General features: G+C 42.3%; 1 protein-coding gene across 4 annotated transcripts in view; it reads left to right on the top strand.

Moving 5' to 3' along the window:
* USP28 (ubiquitin specific peptidase 28) overlaps positions 1-25,502 on the top strand; it is a 732,083-nt gene that overhangs the window by 270,415 nt on the left and 436,166 nt on the right. For all 4 annotated transcript variants that reach the window (XM_044081073.1, XM_044081072.1, XM_044081070.1 and 1 more), the window contains 3 exons: positions 17,345-17,431; positions 19,023-19,160; positions 21,493-21,566. In XM_044081073.1, the coding sequence (XP_043937008.1) occupies positions 17,345-17,431; positions 19,023-19,160; positions 21,493-21,566 (299 nt within the window). The remainder of the gene's footprint in view (positions 1-17,344; positions 17,432-19,022; positions 19,161-21,492; positions 21,567-25,502) is intronic.

Raw genomic sequence — 25,502 nt, 5'->3', positions numbered from 1 at the left:
GATACCTGATCATTTCTACAGAGTATAAACTTCTACAAATGTCTGTACAAGAACCATATGACTGGCCTCATTTAATGTCCCTGGAGTCTTTTTAACAGTCTAGGCTGACTGCAGGTCATAACATACTTCCCCGATAATAACAAAAGTAGGTTACTTGATAAGTATGGCAGAAACGCGTATTCTTCTGCAACCTTGCCTTTTAGAACCCTCCATTGCCACACTGACATTCTCTGTTATGAAGAGCATGTCTTGAAGCAACAGTTGATGGTTGTGGATGAATAAAGGATGTGGACAGAAGGAGCTGCCATGACGCATCAAGTTCAGACCATTCTGCAGCTAGGTAAACATGGGATTAAATGTGGGTATGGATTAAATGTGGGTATGGTGCTACAAATGCATCATCCTAGGCTGCTGCTGCTGTGTGGTTGGTCATTAGAAGGCACTTTTGAGGATCCAATTTCTGTCCAAAGTTGACAAAGTGCAGCTACTCGGTGCCCCTCTAGATATAGAGCTGCTCTTCAGACCCCATTTGCACAAAGCATATGTTCCATTCCCCATTGCCCAAGTACAACAGGAATTGCCTTTCTAAGCAAGGTCATTTCTGACAGAAGCTAGACAACAGAAAATAGCCCAAAGGTTAGGGAGGCTTTTCAGAAAAGAAAGCGGTAGCAAGAAGATTGATGGAAGCTGGGAAGCAAGCATGGTCCTGCTTTTTATTAGAAACCACTGTAACTGTCCTCTTTCCCTTTCCCCCAACCATAAACCCTACCATGACCCCTTCCATGCCTCCATCTGAACATTTGCCCGTTGGTAGGAACTAAGTTGGCATCTTTGAAATGGTGGCTTGAAGTTTATTGCAGACAAGTAGATCTTAAAAATCATCTCCAGGGGCCACACGCTACATTCTTTAACAAATCCGCAAAAATGTAATTCCCAAGGTACCAGTAGATCAGGAACATCTCCTAAAACCCAGCATAGAGGAGATCTTATGTTGGGGTACTGTAGAAAAGATTCCAGCAGGACAGGTGAAGAGTGGCTTCTGTTCAGACTCCTATTTCCCAGAAAAAAAATGGCTACTGGAGACCCATTCTAGACCCGTCAGGACTAAACTAGATGTCCTTCAAGGATGCATCTGCAGTCCTTACAAATGGGTTGTCCTGTCGTCAGGCAGCCTGGATTCCAAAGTCTGGTCGGCTGATGTCGACTTCACCCGCGTCATAGCTGCAGTTATTCGGGTATAAGGTATCCATTTTTCTCAGTCTTTCTTGAAGCCGGTCGGTCAGAACCAGAGATTACTACTACAGAAGACTTCTAAAAGCCATGTCAGAAAAAGTGAATAACTGTTTAACTTGGGGAAACAAATACCTCATAAAGATTTCCACTCTTACTGCTCACCGTGGTTAGGCCCAGACCACGACGTAGCAGCTTGTCTAGCCTGCTTTGAATTTGCTGAGGAGTTTTCCGCTTTGCTTACATTATGCGAAATAACTAAAAGCGCAGAAAAAGGACCGACAACAACAGTGTCTCGGTTTCGCTGAAACAGAGTCCACGGTTCTTCCCTTTCCTCCTACCGAGGCCTCATCCAGCATGGCTGAATCTGCTACTGAAATCCCACCTGCTCTTGCAGGTTCACAGGATTTATCTGATACTATTCCTTTAGATATTTCTACTCCTGCACGTGGTGCTGCTAGGCCCCCTGCATCCATGTCAATTAAGGCTTTTGCCAGGGCTAAAGCAGCAAAATGTACCAAAACTGTGCCTGCTAAGACCCCCCTCTCACAGGCCTAGCTCTAGTTCTCAAATGCTTAGTCTAGCAGAGGATCTCATTTCTTTAATCCGGGGATCCCAACCCCACCCAGACAGGGCCTCTCACCCACCTCCAGAGAAGAGGCCTAGAGCAGAGCCCCCTGAGCCAGTTTCTTCAGATGACTCCTCTGATGATTCAGATAATACAAATCCTCCAGAGGGCCCTTTTTCTCCTTATGAGGACTCTGATGCAGAAGAGTCCATTCCTTCTGCCTCTCCGCCTGAGGAATTTTCCTTTGGGGAAACTTTGCATGCTATGAGGGAACAATTTCAATGGCAGGGCCAGGATTTTTCATACTCTAGGAAAAGGCTTAGAACTTTTTTGCATTTGCCACAGCATAGGCCTTTAGCCATTCCTCCAGTACTTACTGTTGTGGATGATGCATTTAATGATGCTTGTACTGCTCCTGATTCTCTTCCTCCGGCCCCTGCTAAGCCCGATAGGTACTACATGGTTCTGGACACACATTATCATTTGTATAAGGCTCCTTTTGCAGATCCTGAAACTATCTCCCAGGGACCCAAGGCTGTAGCAGCTACCTCTGCCAAAAACTCCCTCCCCTCTGAAAGGGAATCTAGGGCCTTAGAGAGATGGGGTAAAAATGTTTACACTTCTGCTACAATTGTCAATTCCACATGATTCAGTATCAGGAATTTATGTTAGATCAGTTAACTAAAAAACTGTCCTCGGATGAACCATTAGACAAAAAATCTGTTCAGGAAATGGTACATAACATTCAGCAGGTCAGTAATCATTCCTTAAAATGCGGCTATGATGCACTGGAGGCTTCTTTTAGATCAGCTATGACTGGTACAGTGATCAGAAGACATGCATGGTTAAAAGAGCAGACCTTACCAGACCATGTTAAATCAAAGCTCCTAGATGCTCCTATGGATAAGCTCAATTTGTTTGGCTCCCACAGCAGGTGCTGAAGAAGGTGGAAGAGAGCAAAATCTGTTCAGACAGTCAAGGATTTCTTGCAGGTCGCCTCCAAGGTTTAGTAGGAACTGGCCTTCCAAGAATTGGTCCTTTCCAGACACCTCCAGAGCCCAGAGAGGCAGGAATAGGCGCTCAAGAGGCAGGGGTCAATCCAGAGGTGCCTACAGGGGACGTCAATGGCAGGCTAACAACCAGCGAGGTACTGCCATAGATCCAGCCACTACCACTACCACAGGACAATCACAGTGACTTGGCTCTGGCACCGCCTACCAGGGAACAACTAGAAGCACCCTTAGGCGGAAAGCTAGCCTTATTTTCAGTAAACTGGCACTACATCACGGGAGACAAATGGATTTTACAGACAATAGACCAGGTTTCACTTCCATACTCTACCAAGGAAGAGAGGAATGCCAAACCTACCTCCAAATCAGAAAACAGAAGCTCTACAACAAATAAATCACTTACTAAGGATGAGAGCTATAGAAAGGGTACCGTCTATGGAACAGGGGCAAGGATTTTACTCCAGACTCTTCCTGGTACCAAGAACAGAAAACCAATGGAGACCTATTTTAGACCTGTCCGCTCTAAACACATACCTCATTGTTCCAAAATTCAAAATGCTGACCCTACAGCAGCTTCTTCCCATGCTGGGCAAGGAGTCTTGGCTGGTAACTCTAGATCTCAAGGAGGCATACCTGCGCGTCCCCATATGACCAAATTGCAGAAGATACCTCAGATTTCTTGCAGGATCAGAGCATTATCAATTCTCAGCATTGCCCTTTGGCTTATCTACTGCCCAGAGTATTCACGAAATGCCTGGCATCAGTAATGGCTCATTGCAGGCTTCAGGAATTCAAATTTACCCTTACCTGGACGACTGCCTGTTACAAGCGGACAACAAAACAAATTAACAGAAGACTTGAAAAGGGGTCATTCATCTACTGCAAGCCCTGGGATACACAGTCAATATAAAAAGTCAAGGCTGATACCATCCCAAAGGATAACCTTCTTGGGTGCAGAGCTGGACACATCAAACCAAATGGCGTTCCTAACAGTAGAAAAACAGAAGCACCTCCCTCTCTACTTCATGGCATTAACAAAGCAGAACCAGCTAACAGCAAGAAAAGTCCTGCAAGCCCTGGGTTACATGGCATCCTGCATAATATTGATTCCACATGCCAGACTACATATGAGAAAGTTACAGTGGTACCTAAGGAATTTATGGTCTCAGCACAAGCACAGCCTAGAAACCCAAATTCCAATAATTCCATGCCTGGAGCAAGAATTCCAATGGTGGGCTCAGGCCTGTCAATCAAACAAAGGACTGCCCTTCCACAGACCTCAACCAAGCCAGACAATCACAACGGACCTCGGTTGGGGGGCACACATGTTGGACAAGTGCATACAAGGCTTATGGACTCAAGACCAGCTGCACCTACACATAAATCAAAAGGAGATGCTGGCAGTAAAACTGACAATTCAGACATTCAGACCATTTCTTCGACAGGGTCAATTTCATATAAGGACGGACAACACCACAGTTATGTGGTACATCAACGAACAGGGAGGCACGCATTCATACCCTCTATGCCGGATGGCAATGGACCTCTGGAATCTGGCCCTGAGCTTCAACATTCAGTTACAAGCAATATTTGTACCAGGAAAAGAAAATATACTAGCAGACATCCTAAGCAGAACTACCACGGATGCCCACGAATGGATGCTGCATCCAGACATCTTCAAAACCATTACAGGGAAATGGGGACTACCAGAAATAGACTTATTTGCATCCCCACACAACCACCAATTGAAAAATTCTGCACGAGGCATACCACCCACTTGCTTGGAAGGTGGACTCCCTATCTTTCAGTTGGAAAAACCTGACAGCATATGCATTCCCACCTCTTCCTTTGATGCACAAGGTGCTATTGAAGATCAAAGAAGACCGTCCAAGGATCATCCTGATAGCTCCAGACTGGCTGAGGCAGCATTGGTACCCATTACTGAGGAGTATGTCTCGGGAACAAATATGGCCTCTGCCACTAGTTCCCTTACTGTTAACACAGAACAACTTCAAAACCCTGCATCCAAACCTGAAAACACTGCAGCTGGCTGCCTGGAACATTGCATAAGACAAAATAACCCAGATTTATCTCAAAGGGTTAAAGACATTATCTTGGAGGCTGCAGACCCTCAACAAGAAAAAAATTATTCAGCAAAATGGAAAAGATATCTCATTTGGAGTGCAGCAAAGGAGAAAATGTGTCACTGGTAAACATAGCTAACATCCTGGAATACTTGGCAGAGCTCTTCCACAATGGCCTGTCCTATTCTTCCATTAAGATTCATGCATCAGCTATTTCAGCAGAATACAACATGGACCCTCCAGTCTTCTCGCATCCTCTGCTCAGGCAGTTTCTGAGAGGAATTAAAAATGTAAAGCCACCTAGGAAGCCACCATTGCCCGCATGGGACTTGAACTTTGTGCTAGAAAAGTTGACACTCCCTCCTTTCGAGCCAGCAGCAACAGCAGAATTACAATACTTATCATGGAAAACTGCTTTCCTGCTTGCAATCACTTCAGCAAGAAGGGTTTCTGAACTACAGGCATTAATGGCAGTACAACCCTTCCTTATCTTCCATCAAGATAGAGTGTCCATGAGAACTAATCCTACTTTTATGCCAAAGGTGGTCTCCAGGGTATCTTTAAACCAAGCTATCCACCTGCCTACATTCTTCCCCAACCCACAGAACAAGGGAGAAAGACTGTTACATACCTTGGATGTACATAGACAATTGCTACTACCTGGACAGGACTAAGAGCAATAGAAAAACTGACCAGCTACTGGTAGCATATGCAACAGGAATGGAAGGAAAAGCAATTTCAAAACAGACAATCTCTAAGTGGATAGGAAATTGCATTAGATTTTGTTACTCTTACCATGGGAAGAAAACTCCAGAAAACATCAGACCTCACTCTACAAGGGCTACAGCCACTACCACAGCTTTTTACGAGTGGCTACCAAAGACATTTTAGAGAGGCTGCTACTTGGAGCTCCATGCATACATTTGCCAAGCATTATAATCTACCCTTATACTCCAGATCCCAAGCAGGTTTTGCCACTGATGTTTTGCAAGGGATCTTAAGTACACCATAATCTTATTACTCCTCCTCCCCCACTTTGGCTATGGTATTCTACCCATTTGTAAGGACTGCAGATGCATCCTTGAAGGACATAGTACAGTTTTGTACCTACCATAAATGTAGATGTCCGAGAGGCATGCATCTGCAGTCAGGATTACCCTCCCTCCTTCCCCTCTGAGGTACTCCTAGGGTATTTGCCCATCTTCTAGCTAGCTGGGGGAATCTATTATGGTGTATTTGTTTGTATATATGTATATACATGTTTATTTTTATTTGCTCTTTCTTATTTGGAAACTTTTGCAATTATCCAAATTTAGCCTTCCTAGAGGGCACCTGGCATCTGGGGCAAGAAACACTCGAGGAAAATGGCGTCGGCTGATACCTTTATACCTGAATAACTGCAGCTATGACGTCGGGTGAAGTGCGACATCAGCCGAGGCCAGACCCAGACTTTGGAATCCAGCCGACCGAAGGGCTGCCTGACGACAGGACAACCCATTTGTAAGGACTGCATATGCATGCCTCTCGGACATCTACATTTATGGTAGGTACAAAACTGTACTTTCCTAAAGGTACTAAAGTTCAAAATCCTAACCCTGTAAACTCTACTTCTCATGGTAATCACCCCAGTATTCAAAGTTACCCTGAATTTAAACTCCTGCCTGCGTATTCCAGCTTTCAGAGATGATGATGATGATGATGTGTCTTTCGGCTTTTCCCGGTTAGGAGTCGTCACAGCAGAACTCCGGTCCGCTAATGATTGGCAGTTGATTTTTATGTGCCGAGTTGCCAGCCCTGACGCACAACAGTCAACGAAGGTATGCCCATTCATGCATATCTCCATGCAGAAGACGCTCTAGCTGAGAATCGAACCGGACAGCGTCTTACTGTGAGGCGACAACGCTACCGCAGCACCACCACCGCGGATATTCCAGCTTTCAGAGATAATAGGCAATTTTTGAGGTTTGTGGTGGTTGGGGGAGGGGTGGAGGTGTCATAAATTCACTCCTTGCACTTTGGTTTAACTACTGTGCCAGGAGTGTTTACTAGATGTCTGGTCTGATTGATAGCACAGTGCCTAAACAAGAGCATTCACCTTTATCCCTACCTGAACAGCTACCTAATCCAGGCACAGTCTTTGCAGGTAGTGAGGGGGACCCTTGGCTTATACCTTGCAGTTCTTGACCAGACTGGTTGCTGCCTTAAATTTTCAGAAGTCAAACTTGAGCTCCAGTCACAGTGCCAGCTCTCCTGGACACAACAGTATCCAAGACGTTCTTGAGAAAGGAAGGAGTTGAGGCCATTGCAGCCCTGTTCAGTATCATAGGTTGGTTCTGGGCTATCTGCCCGAAGGCATATATCAGCCCAGCCACGTTGTGCGGTGTTCACCGCCCCTTTAGTAGTTCCCTAGACCCTTGTACTAGCAGTTAGTACCCCTGGGCCCCCATCTAGTAGTGCTGTTGGTGTGATCTTTCTGTTACCCATCCACTCATCAAGGTTCCTCTTGAGTGATAGCGAGGGGCTCTGGCACTAAAGTCTCAGTAGACTGCCAGGCAATTCCTCTGCCTTCTGGATTACATAGCCTTAACCATCTTCATGGTATCTCTCTCCTAGCTCCACATATGTTGAACCTATGCAACCAACAACACTAGCCTGTGGAGACCATGATACCTGCTTTACCCTGCTTCAGGAAAGAGTTGCTATGGTGTATAGAACAAATCCAGACTAACTAGGATATACCCCCCCCCCCCCCGGCAGATTTCTCCAATCCAATCTTGCATCACAAATTCCTCAGAGCAAGACTAGGAAGGTCATGCCCTACGTCTTTAGAGTACAGGGAAACTGGAAGGCAGAAAACAGCAAGCTCTACAGACATTTATATGAAATACTTGCAGTTCAGCCTGCATCCCAGGTATTTAGGATAGTTTGGAGGTCTTGAAACTTGAAAGTGGTTACAAACTGTTATATGGTCACATGCTATGTTAACTAATAAATGGGGGTTATGGCACTATTAATTCTATCTCCTGATTCAACTGGCCAGGGAAGAACTTGTCCTGATGTCTCAGCAAGTAGACCTTTTGATGCAATGAAAGGGGACCCTTGAACATCCCAGCTTGCCCACTGTGAGCCTAGCAGTTTGGATGATAAAATTCTCCTCTTTAGTTACCTGTTTTCCGGAGGCATGCTTAAAATTATGGAGTAGGCTAGGAGACTAAGTGTCAGGAAATCATGTGCAAGTAGAAAACGTTTTGTCTGGTGCTCAAGGTGGGACATGAACCTTTTTGAGGGAAGTGTGGCCACAGTCCTGAATATCTGTTTGAACTCTGCTGCTGGCCTATTTTTTCTTCCCACTAAAGTGCATGTATCAGTATGGGTCTGGGGTGCGGTGGAATAAAGTCTTGACCGCTACCAGGATGACCGGAGTTAATTCAATGGCTAGTCACTACATACAAAGAAGTTATTGCAGGCAGAGATTATGGTCCCATACCCAGGGATGTGAGCTTAGTACTGCCAAGTCAGTAATAGCGGTGTGTATGTTGAAATCATGCATGTTTTGGGAAGAGGGCTTGCCATGATGACTTTGGCTGTAATGACAGCAACCAGTGGGTGGGCTAGGGCCACAGGCTGAAAAATCCTGATGGCTGCTTTGGCTGCTTCTACGATAGCCTTTGAAAATTGGTGTTCTCTCATAAGGAGCAAATGGGCTTGGAAAGGCTTTTCCCTGTGAGGAACGAGTTGACCAGTAGAAAACAAGAAGGGTTGCAGGTTAATCGGCAGATAACCTTCCAGACAGTTCCTAAAGGATGTTCTACACCTCTGGCCAACCAGCTGGACTCTGGCTCCAGCTTGAAACCTTAACTTCATGTTGATAAGTTGGTAAAGCTAACCTTAACACATTTGAATCCATTTTGCACAGGTAGAAAACTGTTTCTCTCCTGGAAAACTGTCACTTTCTTCAGATCATTTAATTCATAGGTTTAGTAGGCATGTGGTCCAGCAGTCGTTGAAGGGCCTAGTCCAGTTTCTCAACAGCTTAAGACCAATATATGGTTAAGTGACTTGCTCGACTTCACACGTTACATAAATAAAGGCTGACTGATCAATCTCTGTACCACTAGAAACTGCTCATTATCAGCTCATTGGCGTAATGCTTTTGTTCCAGCTTCCAGGTTAATTAAGAAAAACGACTGTCTTTGGATGACTTTTATTGTGTAGAGATCTTGCCTCAAGTTACTCTAGGATGTTTTGATTGCAAGTGTCTTGCTGTTTTATTCCTTACTAAAAGTGCACAATTTTTTCACATGTAAGTCTTTTAACGCATGTTAAGAAATGATGAATCTGTGGTTGACTTGCTAGTAAAGTATGTATAACCTGTGGGTGAGGTTGGGAGTAAAGTTACATATCATAGCAGCAAAACTTGAGATGTTAAGTTGTCTATCTCGCCTTCATTCTTGCTGGATGGGTTCGGAGCCGACCTCGGCTCCGACTCGGCCACTCTAAAAGCTCGAGAGTTGGTTCCACCGGCTCGAGGCCCCCTTATATCCCACAATGCTAGGTGTGAATTACCTCAGATCTCGTTTGGCGCTACAGCGATCGAGGTGTTGTTTTTTCTACTGGCTCAGGTCAGTTGTATTAGATCAGTTTTTTATAACTGTTTAAACCCCTTTTAGCTAGCTTTTTCTTCTTAAACTATAGTGTAGTGGATATTTATCCTTTCTACCCTTATCCAGCCCCTTTCCCACAAGAACTGATAAGTTCTTTCCTTAGGCCTTCGGGCCCTCCATCCCTAATAGTGGTGTATGTGTTTTTGTAGGGATTTATTTTATTTATAAACTAACTAATTTCTTTAGCTTTTAGTTTAATTTACCCTTTTTTCTGATAGTGTAATCGGTGTGTGTGTGTTTTGTGTGGTGGTTACACTTCGGTTCCTTGAAAATGTCCAAGGATTCAAAGGTCTCAGGCTTCAAGAAGTGTGACTCGTGCTGTCAGAAAATGTCTCTGACAGACGGTCACACTTCTTGTGTGTACTGCCTGGGACCTTTACACCTGCAGGACTCTTGTGCTGTATGCCATGGCTTCAGCCCTAGAGTCCTGCAGGAAAGAAAGAACAAACTCATCCTAAGGGGTTTGCTCAAGCCTGAAGGTTCCCTAACTGCTTCATCGGGAAAACCTTCCAAGGCTTCTAAGACCTCGACTCCAGTTTCTGAGTCGAGGCCTAAGGCTTCGAAGCCTACTGCTACATCGGCTCCGGCTGGAGCCGATGAGTCCTTGACTACAGTTTCTGTGGTTCCCTCGGCTCCGACTGGAGCCGAGGTATTGGAAATTCCTGGGTCGGCTCCGATCAGACCTTCGGAGCCGACATCTAGAAAGAGGTCTAGGTCACCCTCCCTTGGCTCCGTTCATTCGGCTCCAGCGTCTCCCTTGCTGTCTGAACGGAGCCATAGGTCTCACTCCTCTAGGTCATCGAGGCTTTCGGATCATGACCTTCAGAGGGTAGTGAGTCGACTTCTAAAGTCTGAGGCACTGGCCCAAATGCTTCCGAGCCCGACTCATCAGTCGATGCTTCAACCTTTCCCTCTAAATATTCCTCCTCCGACTCCTTTGAGCTCGGAGCCGGGGCGTCTCGGAACCGAGACTGTGGTAGCGTCGGAGCCGATACATTTGTCTTCGGCTCCGATTTCTTCCTTTGAAGAATCTCGGCGCCGGACTTCCCTCGTCTGCTCCGAGGGGGTGAGTGGCATCGGACCCTTGTCCGACCCCGCTCTCCCTCTCGGTGCTTCGGCACTGGTGAGTTCGGCTCCGACATCGGCCTCGGAGCCATCTCTGTCGGTGCCGAGGGAGGTTCTCAGCTTCTCGGAGCGGGGATCTCTGGCTCTGCCTGACAGGGGTGCATTCGAGGTCATGCGGAGTGTGTTGGAACCTGGTTCAACTCCACAGTCGGCTCCGTCCGCCCCTCCCTCTTCGGTGCCTCAGGTGATGTCTACTCTCTCCCTCATCCCTGAACGCAGAGAGCCAGCTCCTCAAGAATCCCCTAGGGGATCTCATCCTCTTCCGAGGCCTCTCCTGAATTGGCAGGGGAGCCCCCTAGGAAGAGAAAGTGTAAGAGGAAACACATAGACTCACCTGAGTCTGTCACCTCTGACACAGATTTAGAGGATTCGAGGGTTCCCCGTTCCCCTTCTGAAGATGTCTCCTTTGCAAACATTCTAGAAATCCTGAAACAGAGGTATAATTGGCCAGCCCTTAACCCTTCGGAGGATGAATCTGTGTATCTTGAGGCGTTTGGCTCTCGCCCTTCCACCTCCTGGGTGTCCCCCCCCTTGACCCCCTCATGCAGGTGGTAGCAAAGAAAGCCTGGACGGCTCCTGACTCAGTGGACCCTACCCCCAGGAGACCTTCTAAATTTATAACAGCACCCACTGATAAACAATTTCTGACCAAAGGAGTTACTGTGGATGCTATGGTGGTAGCTGCTGCCACCAAGAAGGAACTAGCTGATCCTTCAGTGCCTGTCCATCCCCCTAACAAGGAATCTAGGTCTATGGACAGGTACGGGAAGCGGATGTTTTCGTCAGCGACATTTGCAATGCGTTCGCTGAACTACTTATGCCATTTCACTCGTCTCCAGAGAGACTTGATCAAGGAAGCGAGTGAGATGTTGAAGGATCCTACAGCTGCAGGTTTTCAGGACAAGATGAACGCCCAGCTGGCTACCCTGAATTCTATAGCTAACTCCTCCATGCGCCTCCTTTCATATGCGGCTGATGGAGCGAGTAGAGCTGCAGGGACAGGTGTAGCCTTACGCCGGCATGCCTGGATGCGACTATGCAATTTCGCGGACCCCTTTAAAATGTCTTTCACTAATTCCCCGTTTGATGGATCATCTCTCTTTGGTCCTCAAGTGAAAGAAACCTTGACTAGGTGCGAGACGGATGGCAAAACCTTGTCTGCCATCGGAGTCCGTTTTTCTACTCCTTCTAGACCTTACCCCAAAGGCCAGAAAAGTGGGAAAATGTGGTTCCGTAAACAATCTCAAGGGAATTTGCCTGACGCACAGAGTCGGTTCCCCTCCAGAGGCAGAGGAGGGAACAATAATGGTAGACGTCGCCCCAGAGGCAGAGGGGGGTCCGCAGAACCAGGGCAATCGAGAAACCTTTTCCGATAAGCCCTTTCAGCATCCCTGAGGTGTTGCCCGACTGTCCACCTTCGGAGGCAGTCGGGGGAAGATTGTCACTGTACCCAGAAGCCTGGCTATCCCTAACTCAAGACAAGTGGGTACAGTCCATTATTTCCGAAGGCTATTCCATTCCCTTCGTTCGCATTCCAAACCAATCAAAAAAAATCCCTGCCAGATGTTCCACCCGCTCAAAGGGATCTTGCAGCTTTGGAAATTTCAAAGTTGCTCGCAAAAAGAGCAATTCAGCCAGTTCCAGCAGACCAGCAAGGATCCGGAATCTACTCCAGGTTCTTTTTAGTTCCAAAGAAAACAGGGGACTGGAGACCAATTTTGGATCTCAGTATCTTGAACAAGTCAGTCAAGAAAACAAGATTTCGGATGGTCACGCTACAGTCCATCCTTCCCCTATTGGGACAGGAAAACTGGATGTGCTCTATAGATCTTCAGGACGCGTTCTAGCATATAAAAATGAACAGACGCTCCAGAAGATTCCTCCGCTTCAGGCTGGGAACCAGTCATTTTCAATTCAGAGCCCTGCCCTTTGGATTCACCACTGCCCCCCGGGTGTTTACCAAATGCATGGCAGTGGTAGCTTCTCACCTGAGACGTTAAGGATTCCAGGTGTTTCCATATTTGGACGACTGGCTCCTCACAGCTCCCACCAAGCATCTTCTTCTAATGGCCAGAGACTACACCTTTCGCATTTGTCAAAAGTTGGGCATCTCAGTAAATTGCGAAAAGTCTGTTTTGTCGCCTTGTCGTGCTATTACCTTCATAGGCGCAAATCTAGACACAGTCAGCATGTCGGCGAGACTAACAGATCAGAGAATAACAGACATACGCAAACTGGTCTCGCTTCTCTTCAACAACAACAGAGCCAAAGCCAGGTTAGTTCTGAAAGTATTAGGGATTATGGCGGCTGCCATTCCTCTACTTCCATTAGCCAGATTCCACATGAGAATTCTTCAATGGATGCTCTTCACACAATGGTCATACCAACAACTTCCGATGTCTCACACCATTATGATTACACAAACATGCAAGAATCATCTTCTGTGGTGGATGTCTTCCCCTCAGCTCTTCTTGGGAAGACCCTTTGTTCCTTCCCCTCCGGTTGCTATTCTGACAACGGACGCCTCCCTGATCGGGTGGGGGGGGCATTATCAGGGCAGAACTTTCCAGGGCATATGGCAACCAGACGAATGCCACTTGCATATAAATGTTCTAGAGATGAGAGCAGGGCTTTTAGCATTGCAAGCCCTTCAAGACTCTCTTCCCCTGGGAACGATAGCAATCCAGACGGACAATATGTCTGTAGTGTGGTATATCAACAAACAAGGCGGAACCAGGTCCTATCCCCTATGTCGAGAAGCACTCAGACTGTGGCAATGGGCGATTTCTTCTCAGCGTTTTCTGATAGCAACACACATCCCCGGGAAGTCCAACCAAATCGCGGACAAGTTGAGCAGGGCTATCCTCATGCCTCACGAGTGGTCTCTGAAAGATTCTATTGCGAGAAAAATTTTTCTCAAGTGGGGTCAGCCTTGCTGCGACCTTTTTGCTACTCCCCAAAACAGCAAGTGCAGAGATTTTTTCACCCTATTCCCGTTACCAGGCCAGCCCAGCAGAGACGCTCTAGTCCAAGTTTGGCCCCGGGGACTTCTGCATTTCCTCCCTTCCCACTAATCTCTCAAGTGATGCAGAAAGCTATCGCTCAGAAGGCATCGTTGATCCTCATTGCTCCTTACTGGCCTCGACAGGTTTGGTTCCCCTTTCTACATCAATTTCTGTTGGAGCAACCTTGGCATCTGGACCTAGTTCCAGATCTTTTGATCCATCAGGCGGGTCAGTTACATCGCTCCCTCCCCTCTCTGAACCTCACTGCTTGGTTCCTCCAGTTCCTACCCTAGCCAGGCTTCCTCAAATATCTCACACTGTTCGAGATATTTTAATAGCTTCACATAAATCTTCCACTCGGAAAATTTATCTTAGTAAGTGGAAACGTTTTGCCTATTGGGCTCAAGGAAAGGATTTAGATCCTTTCACTGCTCCCATCCATATGGTTCTTGATTTTCTAGCTGAACTCTTTCATGCAGGTTCATCTCCTTCTACTCTCAAAGTTCAATTGGCAGCTATATCTAACTTTCATGTAGGCATTTCAGAATCTGCCATCATGTCCCACAAGCTTTGCAAAGCCTTTTTGAAGGGAGTTTTTCTTCTCAGACCTCCTATAAGAAATCCTCCTCCTCCTTGGGACCTTAATTTAGTGCTCAGCTCTTTGATTCTTCCCCCTTTCGAACCTGCAGCTTCCTGTTCATTAAAATTGCTATCATGGAAGACTCTCTTTCTGGTAGCTATTACTTCAGCTAGAAGAGTTTCAGAACTTCATGCACTCAGCTGTCGACCTCCTTATCTGTTGTTCCATAAGGACAGGGTATCCTTACGAACCAACCCGTCCTTTTTACCTAAAATAGCCTCGGCGTCTAACCTGAATCAAAGCATTGACCTCCCTGTGTTTTTTCCAGAATATTCTAATAGGTCTGAACAAAAATTGCATTGGCTAGATGTTCATAGTCAGTTAAGGTACTATTTGGATAGAACCAAACAATTCAGAAAATCTGACCAGCTGTTTGTCTCTTATGCAGAAGGCAGAAATGGACTTTCTGTTTCCAAGGTATCACTATCTAGATGGCTAACATCTCTAATTTCCATTGTTTATGAAATTAGACACCAAAAGCTGCCTAACAAACCTAAAGCCCATTCCACCAGAGCTTTGGCTACTTCTACAGCCTTCCAAGACAGACTGCCTATTGACACCATTTGTGCAGCGGCTACTTGGGCTACTCCTCACACTTTCATTTCACATTATAAGTTGGATTTAGCTTCTAGGCATAGAGCTAACTTTGGTTCCACTGTTCTCAAGAGTCTGTTCCGTTAGGCCACCCGGGACAAGGTGCTAGGGACGCGGTCCCATCCAGCAAGAATGAAGGCGAGATAGACAACTTAACATATAGAAGTTATGTTCTTACCATAACGTTCCATGTTAGTCGTCTTCTTCTCGCCTTCTTTCTTGCGTCCCACCCTCCTTCCCCCTGGCCTGGACAGACCTAGAGGAGTTTGATTGATTGTGACCTCTCTTTCTACCACCTCTTTGCTATAGGTATATGCTCTGCTGTGCATATTTTCCTAGATCAGGCTTAGGTCACCTTTTCTCTTCCCCTTTGTATATAGAGGTGGACTCTTTTTCCAGTTTTTTCTGGTTGTATTATTAGCTGGGCCTAGCTCACAAACGAGATCTGAGGTAATTCACGCCTAGCATTGTGGGATATAAGGGGGGCCTCGAGCCGGTGGAACCAACTCTCGAGCTTTTAGAGTGGCAGTCGGGCCGAGGTCGGCTCCGAACCCATCCAGCAAGAAAGAAGGCGAGAAGAAGACAACTAACATGGAACGTTATGGTAAGAACATAACTTCTATTTCAGCGATTTACTGTTCTTTTAGAACCATGTTGCAGAAGTACAGCACAAGTAAATAAGAATGGTACTTTCCTTCTTAAGGCAAAACTCTTGAACCTACCTTCCCTTTTATTCAAATACTAAAAACACTGATGTTGGAGCACCTCTTGAGTGAGTTCTGCAGGAAGCAATGTCCTACTAAGTGCAAAATGCTAATATTTTCCCAGGAACCATTGACAAACTTTTTAATTCCTTTATTTGCAAGACTTCTATATCACGTCTGCTACATTTTCTTGCACTATTGAAATTGTTTTCTACATAATTAATGTTTCTATACCACAATTTACTGAACTGTAAATGATTTATACATAGCCATGATATGAATAGTTTCCATTTTAATATCCTTTTCTGGGTTTGTTTTATGTTTTGTGTATAACTGCATAATGTATTCAGTAATCCTTTTTTTCTTTGATAGCAATGCTTTACTTGTTAATGGAGCCTTCCAACTCCTCCTTAAACATTATAAGTAGCTTGGATATTTGTGACGGATGCCTTATTACTTTTCGGAATAATTTGCTACATCTTCAAAGCCTTTGCCTTGCCTTTGGGTAATATGTAAAATGGATTAGGTTTAAACTTGTTGCATTCAGCTGCCTAACGCTTGGAAACTGCGGTGTGATTTTTTTGTTTGTTCTAGAAGTTATTCAATGTGTCTTTTAAATACTCAGTACAATTTTCTGACTAAGGAATTGCTGTATATAAATTGGATGTGTGTTTGTAAAGCCCGCAATGTAGAGAGGTTGGGGGGGGGGGCATAATGCTTCATTTGTACATTTTATCAAGTAGGAGCAGCCTTCAAAATAGGTGCATAAAATTTCCTGTTACTGTGCTAAATATGCATTTGAAAGACTGAAGGTCATGTAAGCAAGTTGAGGTTGAGAGCTACGTAACGATTAGCAATCATAACTTTGAAGGTTGTCATAAAGTAGCATTTATTTCCTAGAGTAATTTATAAGGAAGGTTCTGAGTAATGTGTTTTATATTGTAGTTTGTGAATAATAAACTTGGAGTTAATGTGTGTGTGTGTGTGTGTGTGTGTGTGTGTGTGTGTGTGTGTGTGTATGTATATATATATATATATATATATATATATATATATGTATATGTATATATATATATATATATATATGTGTATATATATATATATATATGTATATATGTATATATATATATATATATATATATATATATATATATATATATATATGTATGTATATATATATATATATATATATATATATATATATATATATATATATATATGTATGTATATATATATATATATATATATATGTATATATATATATATATATATATATATATATACAAAAATGTATGTGTGTATGCGTGTGTGACAGTACGTACGCATGTATGTGTGTGTGCATATATAAAATATTTTTTGCAGTATAATTTTTTTTTTAAAAATGTAGTTTCTGGAAAATGGTAGAAGCTCCTGTTTTAGGGATAGATAATGAATGTTAGTTGAGAACCGGGCAGCTTTATTTTTGAAGCACATCTTGAAACATGGGGTCGTGATATATACATTTAAAATGTTTTACTGTAGCAAGCCATTTTTGGAAATACATGCATCTGTGCTGCTGTTGGTAACTAGTTGCTGTTCTTTAATTATGTATTTATTTTTTTAATGTAGGATTGGATTTGACCATATAATGTCTGGAGAGTCTTGTATATCCTTTTGAAAATGGCAGATGTGCATTGCCTAATTAAGAGAACATTCACTTTCTGTATTTTTTTTTCTTCAGTCGCTCTTTCATCTGCCTGAATTTCGACGGTTGATCCTCAACTGCCAGTTTACAAAAAGCATACTTGAAAGCAACCGGAATCCCTGTGTAAGTTATCTTATATTATTTAGAGGTTTAGAGACCTTGATTAAAGAGCTGTTATCCAGATTGACTCAGAATCACTAGTGAAATCTTAGAATGTGAATAATGAATGGTAAAAAATGTCTTGCCCATTCTCTGCCACCACAAAGGGGCACACGCGTGTGCGTATATTGATGTGAAAAAGGGAAGATTATGGAGAAGGCTGCTCCATTTCCTAAAATTTGTCATCAAATGTTCGTGTTAGTCTGTCTGCTTGAGAGCTTGACAGTAGGGTACCTAGTGTATGTGTAAACCTAGACTTAGCCTTTGAGTCAGTCCCATGCAGGATATTTTGTCAGCAACCTGAAGGGGCTTGGAATGGGGAAAGCTAACAAAATGTGTTGAGGTGGTGGAGTGTCAAGAAACAGCAGTGGTTAATAGAGAGATGGTGAGTGAGATGCATCAGGGATTGGTCCTGGGTCCAGTGCTGTTTGTGTCTTCATATCCAGCACCAAGTGTCTTTGTAACATGACTGTCTTATTTACATCTTATCCCCTACCCTTCCCCATCTGTATTAAATGAGGGTAAGCCTACAAATGATTCCTAGTTGATGTGGCAGAGGAATGGCGACCGAACTTTAATACAGTGAAGTACTTAATATGGGAGTTAACAATGCCTGGGGTCACCTTGGAAGTGTAGTGCAAGAGTAGGACCTTGGGGTGATGAGTACTTCAGAAATAACTCTCCAGGTACAAATTGAAGTTTCCACAACCAGTAAGATGTTAAGGTGCACACTTTGGAGAGATTGACTTGGCATAGAGGGATTGTGCTTTCACTGGTTACACTGCTTTAACAGCTTGCTTCTGGGGTCTTTTTCACACATTTCTTGGCGTCACTAAGAAAAGAAAGAACTTCAGCTGTTTGTGAGAGACATATAAAGGTTACCAGGGCAATGAGCAGGACTGAGGAATAAAGGATGTGATTCCCTATTGTAGAAAATGGAGAACAAAGGAAGATGCTATTTTGTTTGAAATGATTGAGCAGTTCGAAGGACCACATTTATTTTTATTTTATTTAACGTGTTTATCGGGAAGGTCAGACTGGGACAGAGCCCATTTTCTGCAGAGGCTGTCAGTGAAATGCTCCAGAAGCATGTCTTTGGAATGTGGGAGGAAACGAGAGTACCCAGAGGAAACGCACACAAACGCAGGGAGGACATGCAGACTCCATGCAGAAGGCACCACAGCTGAGAACTTGAACCGGAGAACCTCATGCTGTGAGGCAACAGAGCTAACTGTGCCGCCTGTAGTAATTTAAAGGAAAGAAAAGAGAGAAATTTTCAAATTGGTGTCTGACTTTCATTATAGGTATTAGAAAGTTCTCAGAGTAGGGAGAAGATGGAACAGGTCATCTGAAATAGTGAACACAACAGCAGATTCCTTCAGGGGTGCTTGTGATAGGTGTTGGTGTAGGAGAAAAGAAGTGGTAAGACAAGTGTCATGACTATATGTTTGATATAAAAATAGCTTTTTTTCTTTGCTTGAAGTGACATGGTAAATTCAGTGTCTATGCCATGATTTTGGCTGTGTTTTATGTTGTTGCTCCCTTGTACATTCAGGAAAAAAGAAATCTTGCCTTCATGATGGAACTACGCAGTCTGTTTTCTTTAATGTTAGCCTCAAATCGAAAATTTGTCGATCCTTCTCCAGCCCTTGGACTTCTGAAAGATGCCTTTAGAACAACAGAAGCACAGCAGGTAAGCATGCGAACAGGAATTAACCCCTTCCTACCCCCACACACACAGTTATGTTTTCAACATTTGTTCACCCACTCAAGAATGATTTTTTTTCAACAACTCTATTTTATTTAAATAAATATGATATTACTGTGTAGGAGTGGAGACTGGATATGGACTTCTAAGGCTATAGAGCATTTACGAGTTTTAGTAAAAAAAATTAATTTTATCAGCTTGTTCTTAATATTGTTTTTGCTTTCTTTTTAGTGTAAGATTATGAAAAACAGTAGACTAGTTGGTTAACAAGTATATTGCTCAGCTTGCTGTTCCTGAAGCCTTTAATTCCAAAGCAGATCCCTCATGTTCTCGAGACTTTAAAAAGATGCTATCAAAGTGCATTCTGATGTGTAGAGTAGTAAGCTAAGAAATATTGTCAAAGATGGCAAGTTAAAAAGTCACTACTGTTTATTTGCTGTGTTCATGTTTATGTGTAGTAACATTGTTTTACTATTCATTTATGTAGACAAATGTGCTATGAGCAGATGTTCTTAATTACTTATGTCCTTTTAATTTGTTTTTCAGTTGAAGGGATGAGATTATAGATCTAATTATGAGACATTAAGAAAAAGGGTCATCCTTTTTTCCTCATAAGCTAAATCCCAAACCAAACTGTCCAGTTTGAGTACAAGATTTGTAAGTAGTTATGGCTTGTGCATCCTGAGATCCTCTTTAACATCCATGTGTCATAAGCATTTGGATTCTCTCTCAAGTATCGACATTGGCCCCCAATTTCATTTTAAGTCCTTGGTTAAGTCTGTACCCTGTGATGCACATGCTGCACTAATTTTTAATTTCTTAAAAGTTAAAAGTGTAAAACTATAGAATAGGTACTTTTTCTTTGCTGATAATGAATGGCACTGCCTTGTGCAGAAGGCATGACTTGGGCGTTTTACTTATCAAACAGAGGAGATCTGTGATTTAATGTCCTGTAGGATTTCAGAATTATAAGGTTAGGTCTCTTCTGGAAAAAAAATATGGTGCTGCTTTATGTATCACTTTCCTTCCTGTGTGTAGAAATTTTGATGTGCAAATATTCAGTTTGGTATCCATCCTTCCAGAGCAATGATATCACTACAAGGAAGTGTGTCCAGAGTCTTAAAATGAGCACAGACTGTTTTAAGTCGTTATGGTAAGTCTGTTTCGTAGGACAGTGAATAGTCATACTGCCCTGTAGCTTAGTAGGTAATGTTTCTGCCCTGGTCCGACCTGTGCTTTGTGACCATGTAATACTCTTGAGTTATGAGGCTGGTTGATTATTTGGAATGACAGAGATGTGCAACTTTCTGTCATGGAAAAAAATCATGGACAAGTGTCTATAGGAAAGATGTCTTGGGAAGCTGGGAGAAATGAATGTGTGCCCAAGCTTAGTGAACCTTTTTCTTTTGAGTTACTTTTTATTTACCCGTTTGGTCTCCCTATACCTATGGTTTATTTTTAGGGGAGATATGAGATTTACAGCATTGGATAAATTTGGTCAGGGCATCTGGGAAATTCTTCTGCTGTTTAAAGATATTATGGTACTTATTCAGTGTCCACCTAAACTTCCATCAGCTGTAGCAGATCCTCATATGAATGTCTCATCTGAAGGACTGCACCTGTCAGAAGTTCTGTACAGCACTAATATGCTATGAATCTAAATGCCTTGGGTTGGAAAGAGAACCCTTGAATCCAAATCACTTAGGTGGAAAGGAGCACCCCAGCGTTATGTTCCTCATATCAAAGGTAAATGTGTAGAGTTCTGAGCCATTTATATCTCTCTCTCTACACGACATTGTACGATACTGTTGAATATTTTCAGTTTTAAAAGATTTTATTGGCTGACACAAAACACTGGTCATATCCCTAACAATTATGTCCTTGTCTTGTTAGCATAATTCAGTGCTTTCTGGGTAATGTGCAGGTGACCATAACATTTTTAACTCCTCTTACCCATTTTCTCATGACTAACATTAATTGATTATACTAAGTGTTTCAGCAATCCTTACTGTGCTTCCTCTAAGTGTGTAAGATATTTGAGAATAGATTTTAATAGATGTGCATTCATTATTTAGTTGTACCTATTGTATCTCTGTTCTGTTGTATTATGGGAGGAGTCCTGATAGCATCACCATATCATAAAGTATGAGGTGAGAGGTTTGGAATGTCAGATAATCAACACACTTTACTTGAGGTTATATTTTTAAAATGTCTTGTATGTACTTGTATTTTATTGTTTCAGCTTGCATTAACATTTAAAATAATCAAGGGAAAAAAGAAACCTGGACTAATGTGTGAATTTTATTACCCATTTTAGCAGGATGTGAGTGAATTCACCCACAAACTTCTGGACTGGCTGGAGGATGCTTTACAGATTGCAGCCAATATAAAGTAAGTTCTTTTGCCCTGCTCAGTACTATTACTGCATTTAATGCCACCATCCCATGTATGTTTTCCAATATTTGATTTGCATCTGAACAGCTTTGAAAAGGTTTTGAATGTTTGAGGCCCACATATAAACAAAGCCGAATTTGTGAAAAAAAATCTTCTCTTTTTTTGTTGCATGCATGAAAATTTCAAATCATTTGGCTATAAGTTGAGTAGTAATCTGGCAGTGAAAGTTGCAGTGTAATAGATTTCTACATTTTCTACAACAGCACTAACGTTTATTAAACCAAAGGTCTTTATAAATTTCTGAATTGTGTGTTCCAGTCCTTGCTTTTAAAATGTTTAGGAAGAATTCTAGCTGTGAACACTGTGCTTTTAAACTTCTGTACTTAGTGACAGCTCCTGGTTTGCATATAGCTAAATGTATCTGTAATTATTATATGTGCATATGAAATGAAAATTATTTCATGTATGAAAGCACTCTCTCTTGTACAGTTATGCTTCACCCCCCACGTCAAGCTAATTCCAGTTATCTGTTTTTTATACTTTTGGGGTCAAGGATATTTCAGCAAGGACAACTCTATCAAACAACCAAACAAAATTCGCTCTGGAGAAGCCAAGTAAGGGTCCAAGACCTGGAACAACGAAGTTGGTAAAAAAACTGCTTTAATAACAAACCAGTCAAGCACACTTAACGCTGTAATCCAAAAAGTGCGTTTTCGAATATCTTCGTCAGAACCAAAACATACATCCTACATCATACCAATACTCTCCTTTTATAACAATCATAATAAACCAAGCAATACAATAAAACAATTGAATAACTAAACAATTAAGCAATTACTTGGTGTCGTTGCCCACAGTGAACTCTTGAGAGGACAGATATTAATTACATTTTGTTCATAAAATACTTATTTGAAAAACATTATTTTGAAAGACATTGTTTTAAGATAACTGGTAAATATTTGATGCATTACATTTTATGTAGAATTACTTTTAAATAATACCAACAGTTTATTACAAACACATATACCATGTGAAAATAAAAATAGTTAAAGTAACTCCTACTTTGAGCACCATCTAATGGACAAAGATGGAATTGTAAGTCATAACTTCACTGCCCTTAATTTGAGAACAGGGAGAAGGGAAATCATGTCATTAAGACCAGGGTTCGTATTGGCCTCCAGTATAATCTGCCAATAGAGTTCCCTGTATTCCAGCTTAGTTTCCCACATACCACCCCTAGCCTCTTTAGGAACCACTTCCCAAACAAAAAAGAGGAAGGAGGCTTTTTGGCAAATTTGTGTATGTCGAAATAATGCATTGTTGCCATTACATTTTCTGATTTCATAAAGATGTTCATAAATTCTAGACTTTAACTTCCTTTCTGTCTTTCCCACATAAAAGGAATGACAGAATTGGCAAGTAGCAATATATACAACACCATTGGTGTTACAGTTGGAATATATGTTAACAACAATCTGCCTGTCTCTACTGGAAAGATGAATACTGGTACTATTGGCAATGTACTGACATTGCGTACAAAAACCACACTTGAATGTTCCAACCTTACCTGTTCTAGTTTTGTGATTCGAACTACCCCCAAATTCAAACATGTTCTTGAAATTGAAATCTTTCCTGTATGTAAACTTTAACGGTTCCTTATATATGTGTTCCAAGTCAGTAAACTGTTTAAACCTATCCCATTCTCTTGTAATAGTCCGTTTTATAATATACGAATCTCCAGTATAATCCATAACATATGCTTTTTCCCAACAGTTCAGAACGTTCTTGTTGATTGTTGGACTGACTTCCTCCAGACCCAAAATTGGTGCAAATCTAACCTTTCTCCCCTCCAGTACCTCCTGAAACAACCCTCTAACCAGCTTTTCTGGATACCCCCTCTCTCTAAACAAATCCATAATAAATCCAGCAGCATTGACAAAATCCAAGTCATCAGAGGTCATGCGACTACACCTCACCAGTTGCCCTTTAAGAAGATTCTTTTTTTGTAGAAAGGGGTGACCACTCGAGAAATGTAAATAGGAATTCGAAAAAGTCTTTTTCCGATGAATTTTAGATTTAAAGGAATTGTTAGACTTGGTTAAAGAAACATCTAAATAGATGCATTCATGTTGATTTAAATTGTAAGTGAAGTCTAGAAAATTGGTTGTGCTCCTGAGATAGGCTAAAAATTCGAAAAATCTTTCCTGGGAATCTATCCAAAAAATACAAATATCATCCAGGAAGCGTTTATAAAAAATCCAAGACTTGATGTATTCACAATTGTTAACAAATAAGTGTTCCCACCATGACAAAACTATATTGGCATAAGAGGGGGCACATTTGGCCCCCATAGCCGTACCTCTTTCCTGTTTGTAAAATTCACCTTCGAAATACATGAAGTTATTTTTCAGGATAACTTCCATTAACAATAGACATGTTCTAAAGTCATCAGAAGACTCTATCAAAAACTGTGTTCTCATGCAGCCAGTCAAATATCAAGAGAACTTGATAACCATTTTGTTCAAGATGCATCATACACAGTCGGCTGTTCATAATATTTCTTTCAGCCAGCAAAATACACAGCACCCCCACACGTCCCCTACACTTGAACATGAACATAAACCTTTAGTTTGATTTCTGCCCTCATTATATGGCATTCAAGTAACTGGCCTTTCATTCTGATGGACAATCAAGAAGAACACATTCAATGTGATATTCTAGAAAACAGCAGTTTGATTAGTCAGTTTGTGTATTGGTTATTGATAAGTGTTCTCTGTCAGCTATCTTCACTTGTGTTTGGTAATATGCTTGTAAAAAAGTGCCATACTTGGTCTGTTCCATTTCTCAAGCACATCTGCAGTTGTCATTTGATATGTTGAAAACATTAGTCCCGGATATGCCATCTTAGTGGCCCGATTCCTAAGGACCCTTGGATACAGCCTTTCTGGTCCATTTACTTTATCCTCCTTTAAGGAAGCTGCCTCCTTGTCACGCTCTTTTCTGTCTATCCTTTTGTCTTTCCATTGCTTTCTCCTTCCTACCTTTCTTCCCTTCCAGTATGACACCCCTGCCCTTGCTTTCCATTCTAAAGATGGAAGCAAAGTATTCATGCAATACCTTTTTATTTTTTCCTGGTCTTGCATGATCTTCCTCTTATCTTTTGCTCCGCCAGGGCAGATCAAGCCTTCTCTGTCTTCGTTCTTTCTATTGTATAAGTAGTGTTTCCACTTTTGTCCCCTTCTACCAATTCTTTTTCCTGCTGTCGTCACCTTTTTTTGTAACCTTTTTGCTGCCTCTTTGAGTCTTCCGGAGTCTCTCACCTACGTCCTTTCACATTTTGTGTGTCTTTTCTCCACTCATTAGTGATCACTGCACAGACAGAAATGTAGGAGATAATTAGTTTTCTGAGGCACTTACCATAAGTATGATATTGCTGTACTAATAGTAATCCTAATTGTAGAAATACTGATGTAGCAATAATAATAGTAGATGTTAAACTTGATTTCTTTGTGTGCAGTTTTAGTTCCTTCTGTATCTCTGTTTTCACTTTTGGTAGTTTGATAAAGAGTTACTGGTACTAAGTTTGTAATGCTTTTGTCTTGTTCAGGTATCTCAGTGATAGGATTGCTGATGCATATGACATATACATTGTACTGTCATGGAATGATGGCAGACTGAACTGGACCCTGTATTTAAGAGCTGCAATTTACAAGGAAACTGTAATAATAATTACAGCAGTGTGCATAAATTCTGGACAAAGCAAAAAATAATGGGGTGACAAAGGACCCAAATCAGGGACAATATTTAAATATTATTCAAATTAACTTAAAAAGTTAATAGAATAGTAAGTTTTGTGTCAGCATGCCTGGCTATGTGGTGCGGCATGGTTCCCGACTGCATCCCAGGCATCCAGGATCCAACTAGTAGCCTTGA

This window comes from Protopterus annectens, chromosome 8.part0 (assembly GCF_019279795.1).
Source record: "Protopterus annectens isolate FY-2018-M chromosome 8.part0, PAN1.0, whole genome shotgun sequence".
In the NCBI taxonomy this organism is placed as follows: domain Eukaryota; kingdom Metazoa; phylum Chordata; order Ceratodontiformes; family Protopteridae; genus Protopterus; species Protopterus annectens.
Note: the sequence above shows the minus strand (reverse complement) of the source record. Positions and strands in the feature narration are given on the sequence as shown.